Consider the following 18,124-nt stretch of genomic DNA (forward strand, 5'->3'; position numbering starts at 1 on the left):
TCATTAGGTCTATAAAAAGTCCATTTTGTTGTGATTTAAATCACTTCCCTCCCAAAGTTTTTCTTTCAAAAATCAGATATTCATGTTGATTTTTGTGTATGTGTGCAAAATCTTATTGTAATATTATTTTTTCCATTCTTGTTTTCTAAAACGATTAGTGCTGCGTGCAGGATGCTACGTGCAGGATACTGCCTGCCAAAGGTGTATGTGTACAGGATTATGTGAGAGAGAGCTCAAACCAAACAAAACCATGCACCTCTCCCTTTACAAAAAAGAATGCACAGCCAAACATACTGCATGTAATCCTAATCGTCACCTCTTTTTCCACTTCAAGGCAGTGTGATCTACACAAGATACGAGGCTGATAAATGATGATACAAGTTATTTATTTTGTTAATTGTCATTTCATGTGTGATATAAAACACCATCTGTGGGCTCGTGTACTGTACTTCAACTTCCTTGCTCTTTGAAGTGTAAGAGGGAGTTTTCCTGTCCGTGTCGCCCTCTGCACCTTTTCTTGGTTTCAGCAACCATGCAGGAAGCCCAGCGTCAGAGGATAACTGACAGTCGGATTCAACAGCAGCTGTATCATTTCATTAATTTCTGCAGAGTTGTGTCAAAGCCCTTTCAGCTCCATTAGTCTGTGAAAGCATCTCTGAAACTGTCCTATTTGCTTTACTTCTGATAGCAGCTATTGGTATTTTTCCTTTGAATTGAATCATACTTGGGGTAACCTTTTGAGCCAGTTGCTAATCCAGCTGTACCTTTTGACAGAGCTTGCAGAATAAATGGCGTCAAACATGCATAAGGCTTTCCCAGGAGCTCTCCAAAGGGGACCCCAGCAGTGAGATAACCATGAATCAATTTCCTTTATGATAGGAAGCACTGGGCTGCTGGATGCAATGAATCCTTTTTAATTAGTCATAGAAGAGAAGTCCTAACCGCTCGTTTAAAGGTCTCAAAACACCATTAAGAGGAGATGAGGGTGCAGTCTGTGACCAAATTCTGCTTTGAATAATTACACTGTTGCTGCCTACACTTCTCCATATTCAAGTAGATACAGCATTCTTCTTTGCTACTTGGCATAAATGATTTTGTGTGCTAATAACTGCTGCATTCCAGCCTAGGGGTGGTGGCATCTAGCAGATAGCAAAAATTCATTCCCATGTCCATGTGAAGGGAGATGTTGCTGAAGTTTAGCGGTGGCTGAGCAGGGAGAAAGAAGCAAACCCTTTGTCAGCTCAGTGGTAGTTGTTCTTGGAGAGTCCCAGAGAGACGCCCAGGTGGCCGTTCTTGTGCCCTTGAAGAGCGTACGGCTCTGTTTCCTGTAATGGCAGCCACAAAATGCTAATGTGTGTGGAGCAGGACATGTCATTTCCTAGTGCGCTGAACCAACACCACTGATAACTATTTAGGACAGATGAGATGGTGTGAGCACATGTGCTGAGGAGGAATGCTGTACTTAGCTAAGCAACTAGGCATTATCTGAGATCCATTTTAAATATATGCTGTCTCTATAATAACACTGGGTGGTTGTTCCCGATACAAAATTTCAGTTAATCTGCTGTGTCAGTTTGGGCTTGCAAGTCCAAAAATATCTTGTTAGTGATTTATGTCTTTCATTGTTGTTCTTTTTTGTCACATGGTTATCTCTGCCCACGCACTGCTACCTAATCTTGTACTTTTTGCGTGCTGTTCCTGTGGTTATTCCGTGAGAAGAAAGTTTGGTGTCACCCACAGAGCAGCACATGCAAAGCTCTGCACTTGAACATTAAGTTTCTTGTGTGAAGGGACATCTGAATTTTACCTCTCTAGACTTAAAGTAGCTAGCTTACCAAGAACCAAATTATTTCTCAAGATACTAGGAAAATATTTGGCATAGACTTCAGTGCGTCAGTTAAAGCTTCAGAAAATGCAAAGCTTTGAAGAGAACTGCAAGCTTTAAATCCTTTGTATCTTTAACTATCTTTATAGAGCTGAATAATATGCAGTACTATCTGTGCGCACAATGCTTGAATTAATTTTGTGTTGATTAATTAAGGGGAAACTTCCTTTTCTTTTACCTTTACCCTACTCCCTGTAATCCTGCAAGCCAGCTTCTGGTGGAGTTAGCTTCAAGCGTTCATTAGCATAGCCTGGGCCTTTGACATACTACGCTGGTGATTTATGCTTGTGAATATTCATTGTAGCAAATTCAGTGGCTTTTCTGCTTGCTCTGGTTTTTGGAGAGTACCATGCAAGATATAAAATCTCCTTGCAACCTGTAACTAACTCCCTGGGGTAGAATTTTGCTGCGTTTGAATCCCTTTGCATGCATGACAGCAAAGAGTACCAGGAGTGCAAAAGTAGCATGGCTTATATAGAAAGGAAGATTGTATAAAAGGAGAGGTGGTAGGATAGTCGCTTAAGTTCACTCTGTGTGTTTGTAAATTCCAGTCAGCTTCCTCCCATCTTGAGAGCTCTCATGAGAAGGTAGTTAGGAGAAACGCAAATTAATTCTGAAAAGACTAAGGGAATCTGAAAAGAGAAAAAGAGAGCCCATGAGAGAACAGGCAAGGGATAATAGAAAACGCTTCCAGAGTTAGAGGCAAAGATATGTGAAAGAACAAGTAGGAAAGGAAACGCCACAAGATTAATTTTCCTCTGTATGTACAGTGATCAAAGTCTGAAACTCTCAAATACTGTTTCCATTTCTGACATAACTTGGCTCAGTGATCTGGAGAAAACCTGGCTCCCTAAAGGTGCCATCTGCGGGAAACTCCACTAGTTCTTCGTCATTTGAGCTAAGCTGTAGTAAGATAATAGGAGAAGAAATTTATTATTTTTAGGAAAGGAAATAATAGACTCGGTGACCTCCAACTGCAAAAAGTTATTTCATTGTTAATATAGAATTGATAGCCATTTTTTGGCAGTAAGGAGAGATTCAGACATACTGCAGCATGCTGAAGCATCTTTGTTTCAGCTGATGAGCTTGTTCAGAATATCTGTGAGGTTTTACTGAGCATCGTATCTGCAAAGTATCTTCATACCAACTGGAAAAGATTTACAACATTTCCTGAATGTACAATGACTAAACAAGTGAAAGTGTTTAACCAATATGAAAGTAGGGTGTATACACTGACATTTTTCTGCAGAAAAGTTTCACTCAGTGATGTATCTTGGGAGAAGAGCCAAGGGGGATGAGAAACTCTCCCGACTACTCATCTCCTTGCCTCTAATTAGCAATCACTGTATGAGAGCACCTTCTTTTAAAAAACCAGATTTATTATTTTTTGGTAGGATTGCTATGTTAGCTTTCTTTTTGTACAGAAAGTTTTGTACAGTTTTGCTTTCTGTGCTGGAGCTGGAAACTTAAAATGGAAATTAGCACTTCTCATACAGACTTACTGCTATTTTATTGATAAGAAATATTGAGTGCTTATTAAAGTGGTCAAGTACAGATATTTCTTGCTTCCATCATTATGGAAGTGAAAAGGTAATTTTTTCAGACCTTTTAGAGGAAAATGCTGTGCAGACTGCAAAGGTACTCCCAAGGAACTCACAAGGTCTTCAAGGTGAAGCAACAGGCAGCTGAAGCAAGTCTCTTGAGAGGCAGGGAGTACTTAGTCACAGAAGTAACAGCATGGTATCTTCTGAGCTGCCTGTGTGCAAAATCTATGTGCTTATGGAATGCTATCTTCTTTTCACTGAAGTCAAGAGTTTTGTCTCTGAAAAATTTGGGCCAGAATTTTACCATTTTCATGGTTGATTTTGGTGATTTTTTTTTTTTCTTAAAGAATTTAAATTGACACAGGAAATCATATATTCTTTAGCAATCTTAACTGTTTAGTGAGGGGGGGATATTTGCTGTTTCTCATTCTGGTTTCTGTTTTTTACATTTGTACCGACCTCTATGTTAGCTCGTACTGGTGAGTGCTGTCAAAACTACATCATAAAATAATTCGTCTTGAGACCTCTCTTTTGATACATTTCAATTGAAACATGCTTATCTTTAAAATGTAGGATCCTGGATACTCAGCTACAGTTTTCTGTGCATTTATACTGAAGTCAGTTTTCCTTAAAAGGAAGAGCCATAAAGGGGAGCATTTAGAACCTTTCAAATGAAACCAGTCACAGAGCAAATCAATTTATTCTATAAGTGAACAAAATGAGCCATGTTTTTAATGAGAGAGAGAGAGAGAGGGAGAGCTTGAGCCTCAGCCCTTGGACATGGAAAGGTGGTTAGCAAGATACAGAAGAGGGTGTTGTGGCAAGGCCGTCATCGGAAATGACAGGTAAATCTTAGTGAACAGTCTACTACAAAGTATTTGAAGTGATTTGGATATATGGGAGACAGTTACGGAAAACCTCAGGATGGGGATGGTTAGATTGGGCTCAGGGGTTGGGGGAAGGGACTGAGGTGGGGAAACAGCCTGTGTGCAGTGGGAGGCATTGTACCTTCAGCCACCATAACCAAAAATGACTATATTTCAAAATAATAAGCAATGTGGAAAAGTCAACTACTTTTAATTTGACATTTCGCTGTCCTTAGTAATGACCCTCTTCAGAAACTCTTAGTGATATTACTGGGGATATTACTTGAAAAAAAAAAACCACCTCTTGAAAATTCAGCTTCATGATACTTAAGATTTTGATAATCGATAAACAATTTCGTCACTATTTATCAATGATTGCTTAAGTGAATCTGAGATATTAAATAGACTTTTTTTTTGCCAGCTGTCCACTACCGTAATGATGGTAGACATGCCAACTCCCTTACTGGATACTTGAAAAATCACGTTTGTATGTTTTGGAAATATTTTTCTCTTCAGACTATATTTCTGATGGTGCCTAAAGTTAAATAATATATGAATTGAAAGGTTGAGGGTTTGTTCTTTTTCTTCTCCGTTTTTATAGCTGTCATAGAATCATAGAATGGTTTGAGTTGGAAGAGACCTTAAGGATCATCTAGTTCCAAACCCCCTGCCAGTGGCAGGGACACCTTCCACTACACCAGGTTGCTCAAAGCCTCATCCAGCCTGGCCTTGAACACTTCCAGGGATGGGGCATCCACAACTTCTCTGGGCAACCTGTTCCAGTACCTCACCACCCTCAATGTAAAGAATTTCTTTCTTATATCTAATCGAAATCTCCCCTCTTTCAGTTTAAAGCCATTACCCTTTGTCTTATCACTACACGCCCTTGTAAAAAGTCCATCTTCAGCTTGCTTGTTGGCCCCCTTTAGATACTGGAAGGCTGCTATAAGATCACCCCAGAGCCTTCTCTTCTCCAGGCTGAACAGCCCCAACTCTCTCAGCCTGTCTTCATAGCAGAGGTGCTCCAGCCCTCGGATCATCTTCTTGGCCTTCCTCTGGACCTGCTCCAGCAGCTCCATGTCCTTCTTGTGTTGGGGACTCCAGAGCTGAACGCAGTTTTCCAGGTGGGGTCTCACGAGAGAAGAGTAGAGGGGCAGAATCACCTCCCTCGAACTGCTGGCCACGCTCCTTTGGATGCAGCCCAGGATACGGTTGGCTTTCTGGGCTGCAAGCACACGTTGCTGGCTCATGTTGATCTCCTCATCCACCAGCACTGCCAAGTCCTTCTCCTCAAGGCTACTCCAACTGACTAATTAAAAAAACAAATAAACAAAAAAAACCAACCGATAACCCCAAAAACTGAAACAAGCGAACAGACCAAACCCAAAAACCCCAAAGTACGGTGTCCTTGAGGAAGTTACGTCTAAACAAGTATACAATAATAAATACTAGAAGAAGAATTAAATTATTTGTTAGACAATCTTTACTTAGGAAAGCTTCTTAACTGTTACAACAGTCGGTGGGATTAAAATGTGCTTAACTTGAAGCACATCCCAAGGGCTTTCCTCATTCGCATTTTACTTGCTCAAATTACTTCAGGTTTGCGTCTTTTTTAGGTGCAGTGGATATCGTGGCAATTGAAGAAAAATTAAAGCATTCTTAAAGCAAAAGTGTGCATCGGAATGGTGTTTTAAGAATGAAGTGCTTCCTTACTGCTTTCATACTGTTTGAAATCTTTTATTGGCTCTTTTCCAATGTAGAAGGAGTTTGTTTTCAGAGAAACATTGTTGCCAGGGGACAAATGTTGACTATGTTGTGTTTAAAACAGGCTGATATTAATTACATTCTTTTAGCTATTCTCCTTCTCTGGATAACTTTAAAAGGTCCTTCCAATTTCCAGAATACTTAGGTAAGCTCTCAGAACATGAACGCAGTGTCTCGTCGTTTACGTGAACAATGTATTAAAGAACTGGCAAGAGTTGAACTCATTTTTGCACACAGTTGAGAAATGTTGGTTTCAGATGATTACACTAATTAATAACATAAAACAGCATTAGTGAATGCAGTGACTTCCCTCCCTTTCCTCTTTTATCTTTAAAGTCTTTATCTGAGCCAGTTGTCAGACAACCTGTGTGGAGAGCTGCTTGCTGCAGTAGACCAGAGGAAAAGGCTGATTTTTTTTCAGGGCCTATTCTGTGATTGAGGCAGCATCATCCGAGCTAAGTCAGTCTTTGGGGTTTTCCAGTTCCTTGTTGATAATGCGAACCTAATGTTTTGCATTGACTTTTGGTTCTTTCAAGGATCAGGCTGAGTTACTGAACTCACCTCTTCTACACAGCAGTTTTGTGCAAGCCTCCTTGAGCTGGGTTGGGGCTGGTGGTCCCACTGATGGGACTGTCACTATGCACCCTCCGCCAGAGCTTGCACAGAGTGCCTGGTTTTTGTTGTTTGGTTGGGTTTTTTTTCCAACTAGCTCCTGAAGACTGAGGCCAGCTCATGTTTCTTACTCTTCTACCTATTTCAGAGTTTTAGATCATTTTGTTCTGTACTAGGTAAAATGCCACTTTCCAAGTGTTTTTGCTTAATACTCAGTACTTTAAGAGATACTAGGTCAAGAGAGCTTAAAGTACATAACTGCGCAGAGCTCACCTTAGGGTGCCAACCCAGCTGCCGTGCCCTGTTTGTGCTCGAGCCCTAGAGGGGAGAGTAAAACAAGCTGAGCCAAAGCAGATGAATTTTCCCTGCCAGCTCTCTTGTCAGCCTTCCATGTTTCTTTGCAGACTTGGTTTTGGGCCTTCTCATCCCTCCTTCAGTGGGATGAGTTCAGTGTGTCCTGTGAGTTTCTGGGGCAAGAGCTCCAGCGAGGTTTTATGAGCCTGAACTACAGCCCTGCTCACAGCCCTGGCTGCTGACCAGTAATGGGTCCTTCCTGGAGCTACCTTGATGTGGCCCGATACTTATGCTTAACTTCCAAATCCTCCTGGAGGCTATAGGTCTGCTGGACATGGGTGAAAACCAGCTTTAGTGGTCAAAATCTTGTTTTAGCAAAAGGTTACATACTTTTTGCCTGCTACGACTTCTCAATTAGAGGCATGTGTTTCTTCCCTCAATTTAGACTACAGAAGCCAACCTTCCTACTACAATCCTAATGTGAAAGCTCCCTTTCTCTCAGCTTTCCTGTCAGCCATGAGCCCTGTCATTCATTAGCCTCTTTCTGCTTTCCTGAAAACTTACTTTAATCCTGATATCTGTCTGGAAACTTCTCCTGATAGAAATAAGCATCGGCTTATTGTTTTGATACATTCTCCAAACATAGTTGTTTGAAAAAATAAATATTACTCATCCCAGTTGTCCCTCAAAAGATGGTCCCGATATTCAGGAGTTCATGTTGACTTACAAAAATTAATGTGCATTTACAGTGAAGTTGTCCAAGTTATATTAATCAATAAATTGGCATTCAATTTACGGATTACTAGGGAACATAAGTAACTGTCTACATAAACCTGTACTATCTCATTAGCATTCTGATTAAATAGCTTTATATTTTTATTTGATTAGACAACTTTGACAGAAATTTCTGAGTATTCATCGGACAACGACAGCTTGGGAGGAGAGACAGACTTGGCGGCTACTACTCCAGGATCCACTAAGAGGTTACGGTCGAGGTCAGGAGTGGATGTGGAGGATGTTACAGCACGACCTGCTGGCGAGTGGCTGAGGTCTGCACAGGCCCTTCTCCGCACCCCCGGGAAGCAGGTGGGCAAGGCCCCCCGAGCCCCCACTGACTCTGCAAAGAAGAAGAAGCTACTGAGGTAATGCGCTGTCCGCCTTAAGGAATATATATTTTTTTTAATTGTAAGTAAAAGAATACTACAGAAGAGCAGAAATGCATTTCAAGGATAAAATTTTTAGAGATGCAAATTCCAAAACCTTAAAGAATGTCATTTATCTGTAAACAAGCAAACAGGCAAGAAAGAACTCCGATCAATTTAAAATCTGCAGTGAAGGCTCTCAATCTTGAACTCCTGTGTACAAACTGATGTGGGTTTTGCCCTTCTAATAGTGCTTTACAGTGCCTTACAGATGTGTGAATGGACATACTTCTGTTTTAGCTTGTAATCGTTTCGTTGCTTTGTGCCTCTGCAGATAGTCTGCAAAAATGCTGTACCTCTGATTTTTTTTGTTGTTCTCTCCAGATTTGTTGGGGTGAAATTATTCAAAATACTGTAGGAAAGATGTGGATAAGCACTAGTGCTGAATTATGCAGTCCGAGAGTGATATTTAGGCAAAGGTGGGATGCATTTGTTAATTTGAATTAAATCTCTGTTACTAAATTAAATACATTAAAAGATATCCACCTGCTGAAAGGAAAACAGCCTGAGCCTGAGCAGTGGAAGCCTGATATTCACAATTCACTATTTCTCTAGCTAGTTACAGTGCAGAAATGGTCACTTCCTATATTGAATTAATGAAAGTTTCTTTAACTTAAATGGTATATGTGAAGGTATGCCTCAGGCTATGGAGACTACAATTGCAAACGGTGCTGCTGGAGGTATCTACTGTATTTTTAACAATGGGTTCTTAATTTTTTTTACAATCGATTCTATGTACAGTAATCAATCAATCAATTACTTAAAAAAGTAAATCTTCACTTTGATTAAAATAGCCATACCTTGTTTTTCTCTAAAATGTCTTGGCTATTTCAAAATGCTGACTGAGGGAGGAGATTTGAAAGCCCTCATTACTGAGGATCTCTGTACTTAAAGTGCTTTGCTTGTGCAATCAGGCTTTATTTCTTGTTGCTTTAAAACATGAAGACACAAGCTGTAACTCCCCAAAATGCCTGTTAGTGGCTAAAAGCAAGTATGCGTGAAGGTATAAGAACAGAAAATGTGTAAAGTGGTATTTTGCCCAGATGCCCTTCCAGCTTTCTGCAGTGTACTGCTCAGGAGCTGTTTGTTACCCTCAGTGGGTTGTCTTTTCATGAGTTTGTCCAGTAGCTTTCTGAAGCCATAAAAACTTTTCACTACTGCAATAACATCCCAGGGTAAGAGTTCTGTAGCTTAAATATGATGAATCTGCACTACCAGCTTATTTGATGACTTCTACTATCGACAATCTTGGTGCAAAAATATTTTTTACCAGCAAAGATAGTCTGAAACGTGTGTAAGATAATAAATAGCTTTAAAAACAAACATAGAAACAAAACCAAACAAACCAAAAGATATAGAATGTAATCTGTCCAGAGTGGCCAGAGGAGCAGAGCTTGCAGGGTTTTTCACTCTTCCATCCTGTGGTTCCACCTTGCATTCCTCAGGGAACAGGGAAGCAGGCCGGAAATTCCTCTGTTATGAGTTCTGTTTAGCTAGTTATTTTGCTTCTCCAGGTAATGGTCATCTTTTCACTCTTCCTGCTCAGGGCGTCAATTCCACATGTCTGTCTTTCTCATCCTTCCTCTTACTATTGATGGAGAACATTTTCATCGGTGTGCTAATAGTGGATATTAAGAGTCTGCATGCTCAATAGGAAAACTCAGGTTTTCAGCACTGTGGATTGAAGGCCAGTTAGGGGAAAGGTTTGTCAACTTCTTGTTTGATGAAGTGACAACTCCTTCTTTTTGGTTATATAGCTGAAAGTTACATAGCAGTTGTTGGCTTGTCCTTTCTCCTTCCTTCCCACCTCTGCTGCAGATCAAGGCCACAGCAGAAAAAGCAGTGAGCAGGAGAAATCATCCTGCAAGCTGGATCTGGCCCACGGGCTCCCACTCGGACCAGTTGGAACTGTGCAGTAGGTGGAAAAGAGCCAAGAGTCTCTGCTTAGCCGAGCTCTCTTTTTCCAGGCTGGTGCCTAAGGAAGCATGGGTTGAGCAGAAATGGTGCAGGTGGTAGAGCTGCCATCTTCCTATGTAAATTCCTGTGCGAGAAGTTCTACTCCAAATCCAGACCATATTAAGTATGCTTTCTTCATGGAAGAGTCCTGATGGAGGTAGAAAAGGCCTGCCATGGTTTTGTTTCCACTTTTAAGAAAATAGAAATTATTTCTATTTTCATCTGTCTTTGCTGTTTGAGATGATGAAAGCCATCTTCAAAAGTAGAGAGAATATTTTCAAAAACTTTTAGCTTGTTTTATGAAAATATCTTATACCATGTGTAAGAGTCTCTTCCAGATTCTTTAGGCATGCTGCAATCTTCATTTATATTTGCATTACCTGTTTGCAGCTGTGTTCCTATTACCTCAATGGCTACATTTTTCTACACAACCTCAAAGAAAACCCCCTAACACTGCCCCCACCCCAAACCCCAGCCAAAACAAAACAAAACAAAGAAAAAGCATTTAACAGTCTGTGGAAAAATTCAAATAAGTTACTTTCCACTGTCCTCTCCCCCTGGAATTTTCTGCTGCTAAAATGGAAATGGGTAGTTGCCTGGATGGGAGGGAAGAGCATTGTTTGTTTGATCCTATTACAGATGTAATTGTCATACACTACAAAAATCAAGATGCAACCAAACCAACAGAAATCTTCAGAAGTAAGCTGATTATGAATGATTAAAATAAATTCTGCTGAGCCTAGTGTTAAAAATTTGAGTGCAAATTCAACACCTTTGAGTGAAAATAAAATTAGAAACTCATCTAGGTCTTCAAAAGAACATGCACAATATACAATGTTGCTTATGATGAGCAAAATTTGAACGAGCATGCTGCAATCCTTCTCTGTTAGGAGTTAAGTGGGGTTTTGGAAAGTGATAAGCATCTGCAGACAAGAAAGGTGTGACAGAAGCAATTCCTCCCCCACCATGCCTGCTAACTGGTCTATGCTGTGCCCTTTTGCCAAATCCTCCCATGTCTTCATGTATCCCCTGTAATGTTAGGTTTTGTTTTCATTGTTCTAAGATCATTCTTCTTTCTACCACGGTCCACAGGGGAGAGCAGGCAGTCCGCGTGGTGGTGTTTGTCCTTCAGGGGTGTTGGTCGTCCAAGGCAGGTTCTGAAGCAACCTGAAAGGCAGTGCTGTAGGAGGTGCCAGTCTGTCATGCTAGTAGGAAGGTATCATCTCTTTTATTCACAGCCATCAATACCACTGCTTCTGGACATCCTTGCCTTAAACATTGGGTTTATATGCCATCTTGTGTAGCCGCCTTTCTTCATTTAAACAAAATTGGTGATGGATGGAGTGGGAGTAGTGTAATTTTCCCAGGTATGCTGAGAGATAAATGTCATTATACTGCACCCATGAGCTACTAAGAGAGCTGATAAGGAACTGCTGCTAGTGGTGCTTGATACTGAGGTGAATTGCCTTGGTGATCAGGACAAGAGGTGTTGGGTTTAGATGTTCCTGCTTTTTTATTACACCACAAAGTTTCAGTTTCTCAGCTTGAGTCAACACTGCACGGGAAAATAATGCAAGTGATTTGCAAACCTGAGGGGACAGAGTATATGCTGCAAGCAACAGTTTTCAGGAAGGTCTTCTTTTTAAATTTGGAATTCATGTTAATGCTACAGAGTGAAATGTCTGAACTGCACTAGTTCCAAGTCTCTCAAAGTTCCCTTGTGAAAGAAGAAAGAAATTAAGAGTATCGAAAGTCTCAAAGTTTGTTACATAGGTTAAACTAATAACTGAGTTCATTCAGTATTTATAAAGAAGACAGCTTAAAATACACACACTCAGCTTTTCTTGTCTACAGGTAAATATTTCTTAAAGGTTTTATGAATTGTTTGCTTTTCCTAGTAAGATTTTATTTCCATCAGGAAAAAAAAAAAGTCTGGATTTCAGTGCAGGAAATAGATATCTTAAGTTAACGTTACTTCTAGATCTGTCACATTGCAAGAGCTTTGAGTTGTGAAGAATAGCTGCTTTAGCTTTTTGTTTAGGTTTGTTGGCTTTTTTTTTTTAAATATTTGAGTGGCTGTTTTTAATTTAATAGTAAAATAAAATCTTGGGAAGTTCTGTTTAACTATCTTATATCTACTTGTATGTGGACCGCTTACAGATCTGCTCTACTAAAATTAACTTTTGTTATCAAAATAGGAGAAAATTACAGAATGTTCTGATATTACATGCAGTAAAATGAAACCCAGTTGTCACATGAGGCCAACTGAGGTCCTGAAAATAAAGGAAGTTGCCAAGGGAGGAAGGAGCTGGCACAAATGAAGCAGACTTTACTCTAAAATTGGGTCTGTTTTTTCTTACATCCATCCACAAGTAGCATGAGGGTGTAACAGCAGTAGACTAGCCCTTTTGACCGTCACATTCTTATGTTGATTTTAACTATTGACTTAAGTTTTCCTTGCTAGTGAATTTCTTGTTGGATTAGAAGAATATAACTAAAGAATATCATGGCTGCGTTACAGATATACCACTTGTAATCACTGGCAATGTACACGGGCAAATTATTTTGCACTTACTGAAAGTTAAAATGTCTTTTTTTTTTTTTTTTTACAAAGTGTGGATGGCTTCACTGGGCCAGATGTTTAGTGTTAACAGGAAAAAAAAAAAATGTTTAGTAAAAAAAACCCCACTTTCCGTAAAATAACAGATTTCTCCAATTTCACGTGTAATGTATTTTCCTGATTGGAATGGTTTAGCAATGTACAGTTGTTCCCCATCAGAGAGGAGTGATTTTGGTGCCTTTGGTTTGTTTAACCATGGAGCTTGTTTCTCTATTCAAGATCTCTGCTCAGGCAAGCCAAAAGATTCAGAACTGGAGGGAAGACTCTTCCCTTATCTTGTGGGGCATGGCTGTTCCCCCATCAAAACTGGCTCCTGTAGAGTCTTCTTCGTAATTTTGTTACTCTGTTCTATGAGAAATTGTGCATGTGAGTCTGGCACTTGATTTTTTTATTTTATTTTATTTTTTTTAATACCAGCCAGAAAAGGTATAACTTATTTCTGGGAAGACTCTCCTTATTAAATCATCTTACTTTTGCTAAGAGCCTCTGCTATAAGAGAGGTCAGACAATCTGAAATAATTATTTCCTATGAAAGAGGCTGAAGAGCCGGAGAGCTGTGGTAAACAGTGGGGTTTTTTTTTCAACTGTGGGGTTGGGTTTTTTCAGCAGTTGATGAGAAGCGGTAGTCAATTTTTTGAAAACTATGGAAGGAACAGGCCCCAAAAGCTTACCTATTGCCAAAGATATTTCTAAATTATTTCAAAGATTTTTCTGTGAGACAACATGGCTAAGTAGAGGCATGGGAAAATCAACGGCCTATAAAATTTTACTTCAAATCTTTCGCTGGAGGCCAAATGGGATGTAGAAAATGCTCACCCACCCTGTTCTCAGCAGTTAGAACTTGTAATCCCTCTTACATCTCTTCCTCTGCACTGTCCAAGGAACACTGGAAACCAAATCTCACTAGACAAGAATGATGAAGCTTTGGTGTCTGTGACAAAGATCTATTTTTAATTTGCAGGAGTAATTGTCGTATAGACACTACTTGCATAAGTTCAATTGTTAAAGATTGTATTGAGGATGTCTCTAGTATATGCTTGTTGGAATTTACAGCTGAACACACGGTAAATTCTCTAGATCGTAGAATCATCTGGTTGGAAGAGACCTTCAAGATCATCGAGTCCAACCATTCACCCTGCACTGTCAGGGTCCCTAAACCATGTTGCTCAACACCAAATCTACACGGTTTTTAAACACCTCCAGGGATGGGGACTCCACCACCTCCCTAGGCAGCCTGTTCCAATACTTCACAACCCTCTCTGTAAAGAAATTCTTCCTGATATCTAACCTAAATTTCCCCTGTGTAACTTGAGGCCATTCCCTCTCGTCCTGTCATTCATAACGTGGGAGAAGAGACCAATCCCCATCTCCCTACAACTTCCTTTCAGGTAACTGTAGAGAGCAATAAGGTCCCCCCTGAGCCTCCTCTTCTCCAGACTAAACAGTCCCAGCTCCCTCAGCCGCTCCTCATAGGACAAGTTCTCTAAACCCTTCACTAGTTTCGTTGCTCTTCTCTGAACCCGCTCCAGCACCTCAACGTCCTTCTTGAAGTGAGGGGCCCAAAACTGGACACAGTACTCCAGGTGTGGCCTGACCAGTGCTGAGTATAGGGGGACAATCACTTCCCTGCTCCTGCTGGCCGCACTGTTTCTGATACATGTCAGGATTCCATTGGCTTTCTTGGCTGCTTGGGCACACTGCTGGCTCATGTTCCATCGGCTGTCGACCAGCAGCCCCAGGTCCTTCTCTGCTGTGCAGCTTTCCAGCCACACTTCCCCAAGCCTGTGACGCTGCAGGGGGTTGTTGTGGCCTAAGTGCAGGACCCGGCACTTGGTCTTGTTGAATTTCGTACAGTTGGCCTCAGTCCATCGATCCAGTCTGTCCAGGTCCCTCTGTAGAGCCTCCTGACCCTCAGGCAGATCAACATTACCTCCCAATTTAGTGTCATCTGCAAACTTGCTGAGGGTGCACTCTGTAATGATCATTTCTGTCTGATGCAGTTGCTGAAAGATACCTCTGGCTCTCACTGTGCTATGGGGACTCAGGAAAATGGTATCTTTGTTCCATCTATGTTTTATGGAGGTGAAATGATTGAAAAAAGAATAGTGAGAGACTACACAGACTCAAAAAGACTTTTGGCTTATTGAACTCTTTTAAGAGAGGCTCCAAATTCTTGAATCTTTAAGACTCTAGACCTCTTCTAGAGTCAATATGTCTGCCTTGTTGATTTGGCTAGTGTAAAAATAATCTCTCTGGATGAGTACAATAGATCAGAGTGTTGAAATGTGAGCAACTGGTGTGCAAGGAGATGCAGGATCCAGTGCAGTTTACTAAATCATTGCCTTGCTTGTCTACTCAGTTTGTATTTTTTTCAAATAAACATGGAAGGTCTTTTCTCTATAGTTTTGTGTTGACAGATGCAACTGGCCCTTGATAGCTGTGTGTTAGAAATTACCATTTGTGTTACAGTACAGATCTTCCATTTTCCTTTCATTTTAGGTCTTCTGCGGAAGACCCTGGAACTTGTAGCAGAGTATAATTACTTGACAAGTTTTATAAGGACTTAAAATTATTGCTGTCTACTTTGGTCTTTACTTGTTCCCTCACATAGGAAAAGAAATTTTGTTATGCTTTGACTCCAGAAAAGTAGCCCACATTTAACAAACAATAATGCCAGCGAATATGATAATGGTGCTTCATCCAAGGTGAAAGTTCATAAATCTAGTTGTTGAGTCAGAGCTTGAGTGAGGCTGATCTGTAAAGCTAAAATTGCTCTTTCTGATCCCTTGTTGCTTCACAAAGTCAACAGCTTCCCTTCTGTACTGGAGAGGAGGTGGGCCTCTGTAGGAGACTTGCACTTGTGTGGCCAACGTTCTTCAGTCTCATCTTTCATACACACCCGTGCTATTTTGTACGCTAATGGAGCACTTGGTAGTCACTCTCGGCATTCAGTGTTGCTTATTATTTTGTAAGTTGTAGACTAGCGGATGATAGCTGATTGGTTTGCAGCGATGACAAATTAAATGCTGACATGTTTAGGGGTCCTTTTTGCTTTCTCAACAAGCACCTCGTGGAGTGGAAATGGACAGCTAGGTGTTGCAGAAGTCAGTTACTTCACCAGTTAACTTGGAAGTATGAGAGGAGTTCTATCCTTGCTTTGAAAAGAGAGAAGGAGGGAAATTGCCCAGTCCTGAGATAAGGATATGTATTTGTGCAACCTATAGTGTTTTGAAATACTCCACTCAGGACTCTATGTATAGGAGGAGACAACTTATAATGAGATGCGTAAGTGTTCACTGTTTTTAAATTCAAATAAAGTCTGGAAAGGAGTAAACTTGAATGAATGGGGGGTTATTTTTGGTAAGTGCCCCACTGAGTGAAAACCAGAATAAATAAACATAGAGCAATCTCCAGCACTTCAGAAAGATTGAAAATGACTTTTCAAAACACAGCCTACTCACTGATGCTCTTTCTTTTTTTTCTTTTCTCCTCCCCACCCCCCTACCCCCTCTATTAGCCTCATTGGAGTTGAAAGCTAGAGGCCAGCAGCCTGAAAGTCACAGATCAGGCTGTGTTACCTTTTGGTGATGCTTGTCACATGCTGGCACAAAACTCTTCAGTCTTGCTGTTGAAGTTTGTGGAAAGGGGCAACCACCAGAAGCTGAGCTTTTGTACTAGATGCTGAGCTTTCTTATGGTCATCAAAGCTGTCTTTCATGTGGATATTATTCGACATGGACGGTAATGGCAATGTGTTGTTTTAAATACAGTATTGCAACAAGCTCAAATTTAGTACGGAAATAGGACATGGATTTCTGCTTATTAAATCTATCCATCTTCAGGGATTTAAAGGAACAAAATACTTGTACTGGAAGTTTCGTGATTAAAAATAAAAAGGGTGTGGGCAGTGGAGATTGTATCTGAGCAGTTTGGCTTCACTCAACAGCCTTTGCATTAACAATTTGCCAAATGCTTTCAATTTGCTCATATTAAAACATTTTGGGGGCAAGTTTGAAGTGCTGGTCAGTAAAGTATGCATCTCAAATTACAGTTTTTGTTTTTTAAATACAGTTTGTCCCTTCCTTTGATTACAGAAATTGTACATTAGTAATCAAAAATATTTGCCAATTTTTTTTATATATATATATATATATGCACACACACACCCACCCCAGATGTTGGGTTCATCATGGAGGACAATTAAATGCAGCATAAGGAAGGGCTATATCTGTACAAAACAGGAAGCTGATTATCTTTTTCTAAACTTCTTGAAGCAGCTAAACGCATAAAGAAATGTAGACTGCAAATTAACCAAGAGCTGGTACTGTAGAATCCAGTCTCCACCCTTGATGCCAGCAAGCCTCTCATATCTGGAAAAATTAAGCCAAACAGTTTCTGCAGCCTGAGAAGCCAGGAAAGCTAGGGGATTTTTCAGATGGTTACTGTATGGATAGTGAAAAGTGAGTATTATTCGTAGAATCACAGAATGGAAATCATGGGCAGGGACACCTTCCACCAGATCAGGTTGCTCAAAGCCTCATCCAACCTGCCCTTCAACACTTCCAAGCATCCACAACTTCTCTGGGCAGCCTATTCCAGTGCTTCACCACCCCCAGAGTGAAAAATTTCTTCCTTACATCTAATCTTAATCTTTCAGTTTAAACACATCACTCCTTGTCCTGTCATTACACGCTCTTGTAAAAAGTCCCTCTAACGCTTTCTCATAGGTCTCCTTCAGGTACTGGAAGACTGCTAGAAGGTCTCCCTGGAGCCTTCTCTTCTCCAGGCTGAACAGCTCCAACTCTCTCAACCTGTCTTCATAGCAGAGGTGCTCCAGCCCTCGGATCATCTTCTTGGCCCTCCTCTGGACTCATTCCAGCAGCTCTATGTCCTTCTTGTGTTGGGGACTCCAGAGCTGAACGCAGCATTCCAGGTGGGGTCTCACGAGAGCAGAGTAGAGGGGCAGAATCACCTCCCTCGACCTGCTGGCCATCCTTCTTTGGATGCAGCCCAGGATATGTTGGCTTTCTGGGCTGCCAGCGCACATTGCTGGCTCATGTTGAGCTTCTTATCCACCAGCACTCCCAAGTCCTTTTCGTCAGGGCTGCTCTCAATCCATTCTCCACCTAGCCTGTACTTGTGCTTGGGATTGCCCTGACCTACGTGCAGGACCTTGAACTTGGCCTTGTTGAACTTCATGAGGTTCTCACAGGCCCACCTCTCCAGCCTGTCAAGGTCCCTCTGGATGGCATCCCTTCCCTCCAGCGTGTCCACAACACCACACAGCTTGGTGTCATCTGCAAACTTGCTGAGGGTGCACTCAATCCCACTGTCCATGTCTCCAACAAAGATGTTAAATAGCACTGGTCCCAGTACTGATCC

The 18,124-nt window shown here is 41.0% G+C and overlaps 1 protein-coding gene across 1 annotated transcript in view; it reads left to right on the forward strand.

The window, feature by feature from the left end:
- The window catches only part of SPIDR (scaffold protein involved in DNA repair), a 207,548-nt gene that overhangs the window by 41,857 nt on the left and 147,567 nt on the right, over nt 1–18,124 (forward strand). The window contains 1 exon segment of the mRNA XM_086609310.1: nt 7,854–8,107. Within this exon segment, the coding sequence (XP_086465436.1) occupies nt 7,854–8,107 (254 nt within the window).

The sequence above is a fragment of the Tauraco erythrolophus genome, chromosome 3 (assembly GCF_009769465.1).
Source record: "Tauraco erythrolophus isolate bTauEry1 chromosome 3, bTauEry1.pri, whole genome shotgun sequence".
NCBI classification, from domain to species: domain Eukaryota; kingdom Metazoa; phylum Chordata; class Aves; order Musophagiformes; family Musophagidae; genus Tauraco; species Tauraco erythrolophus.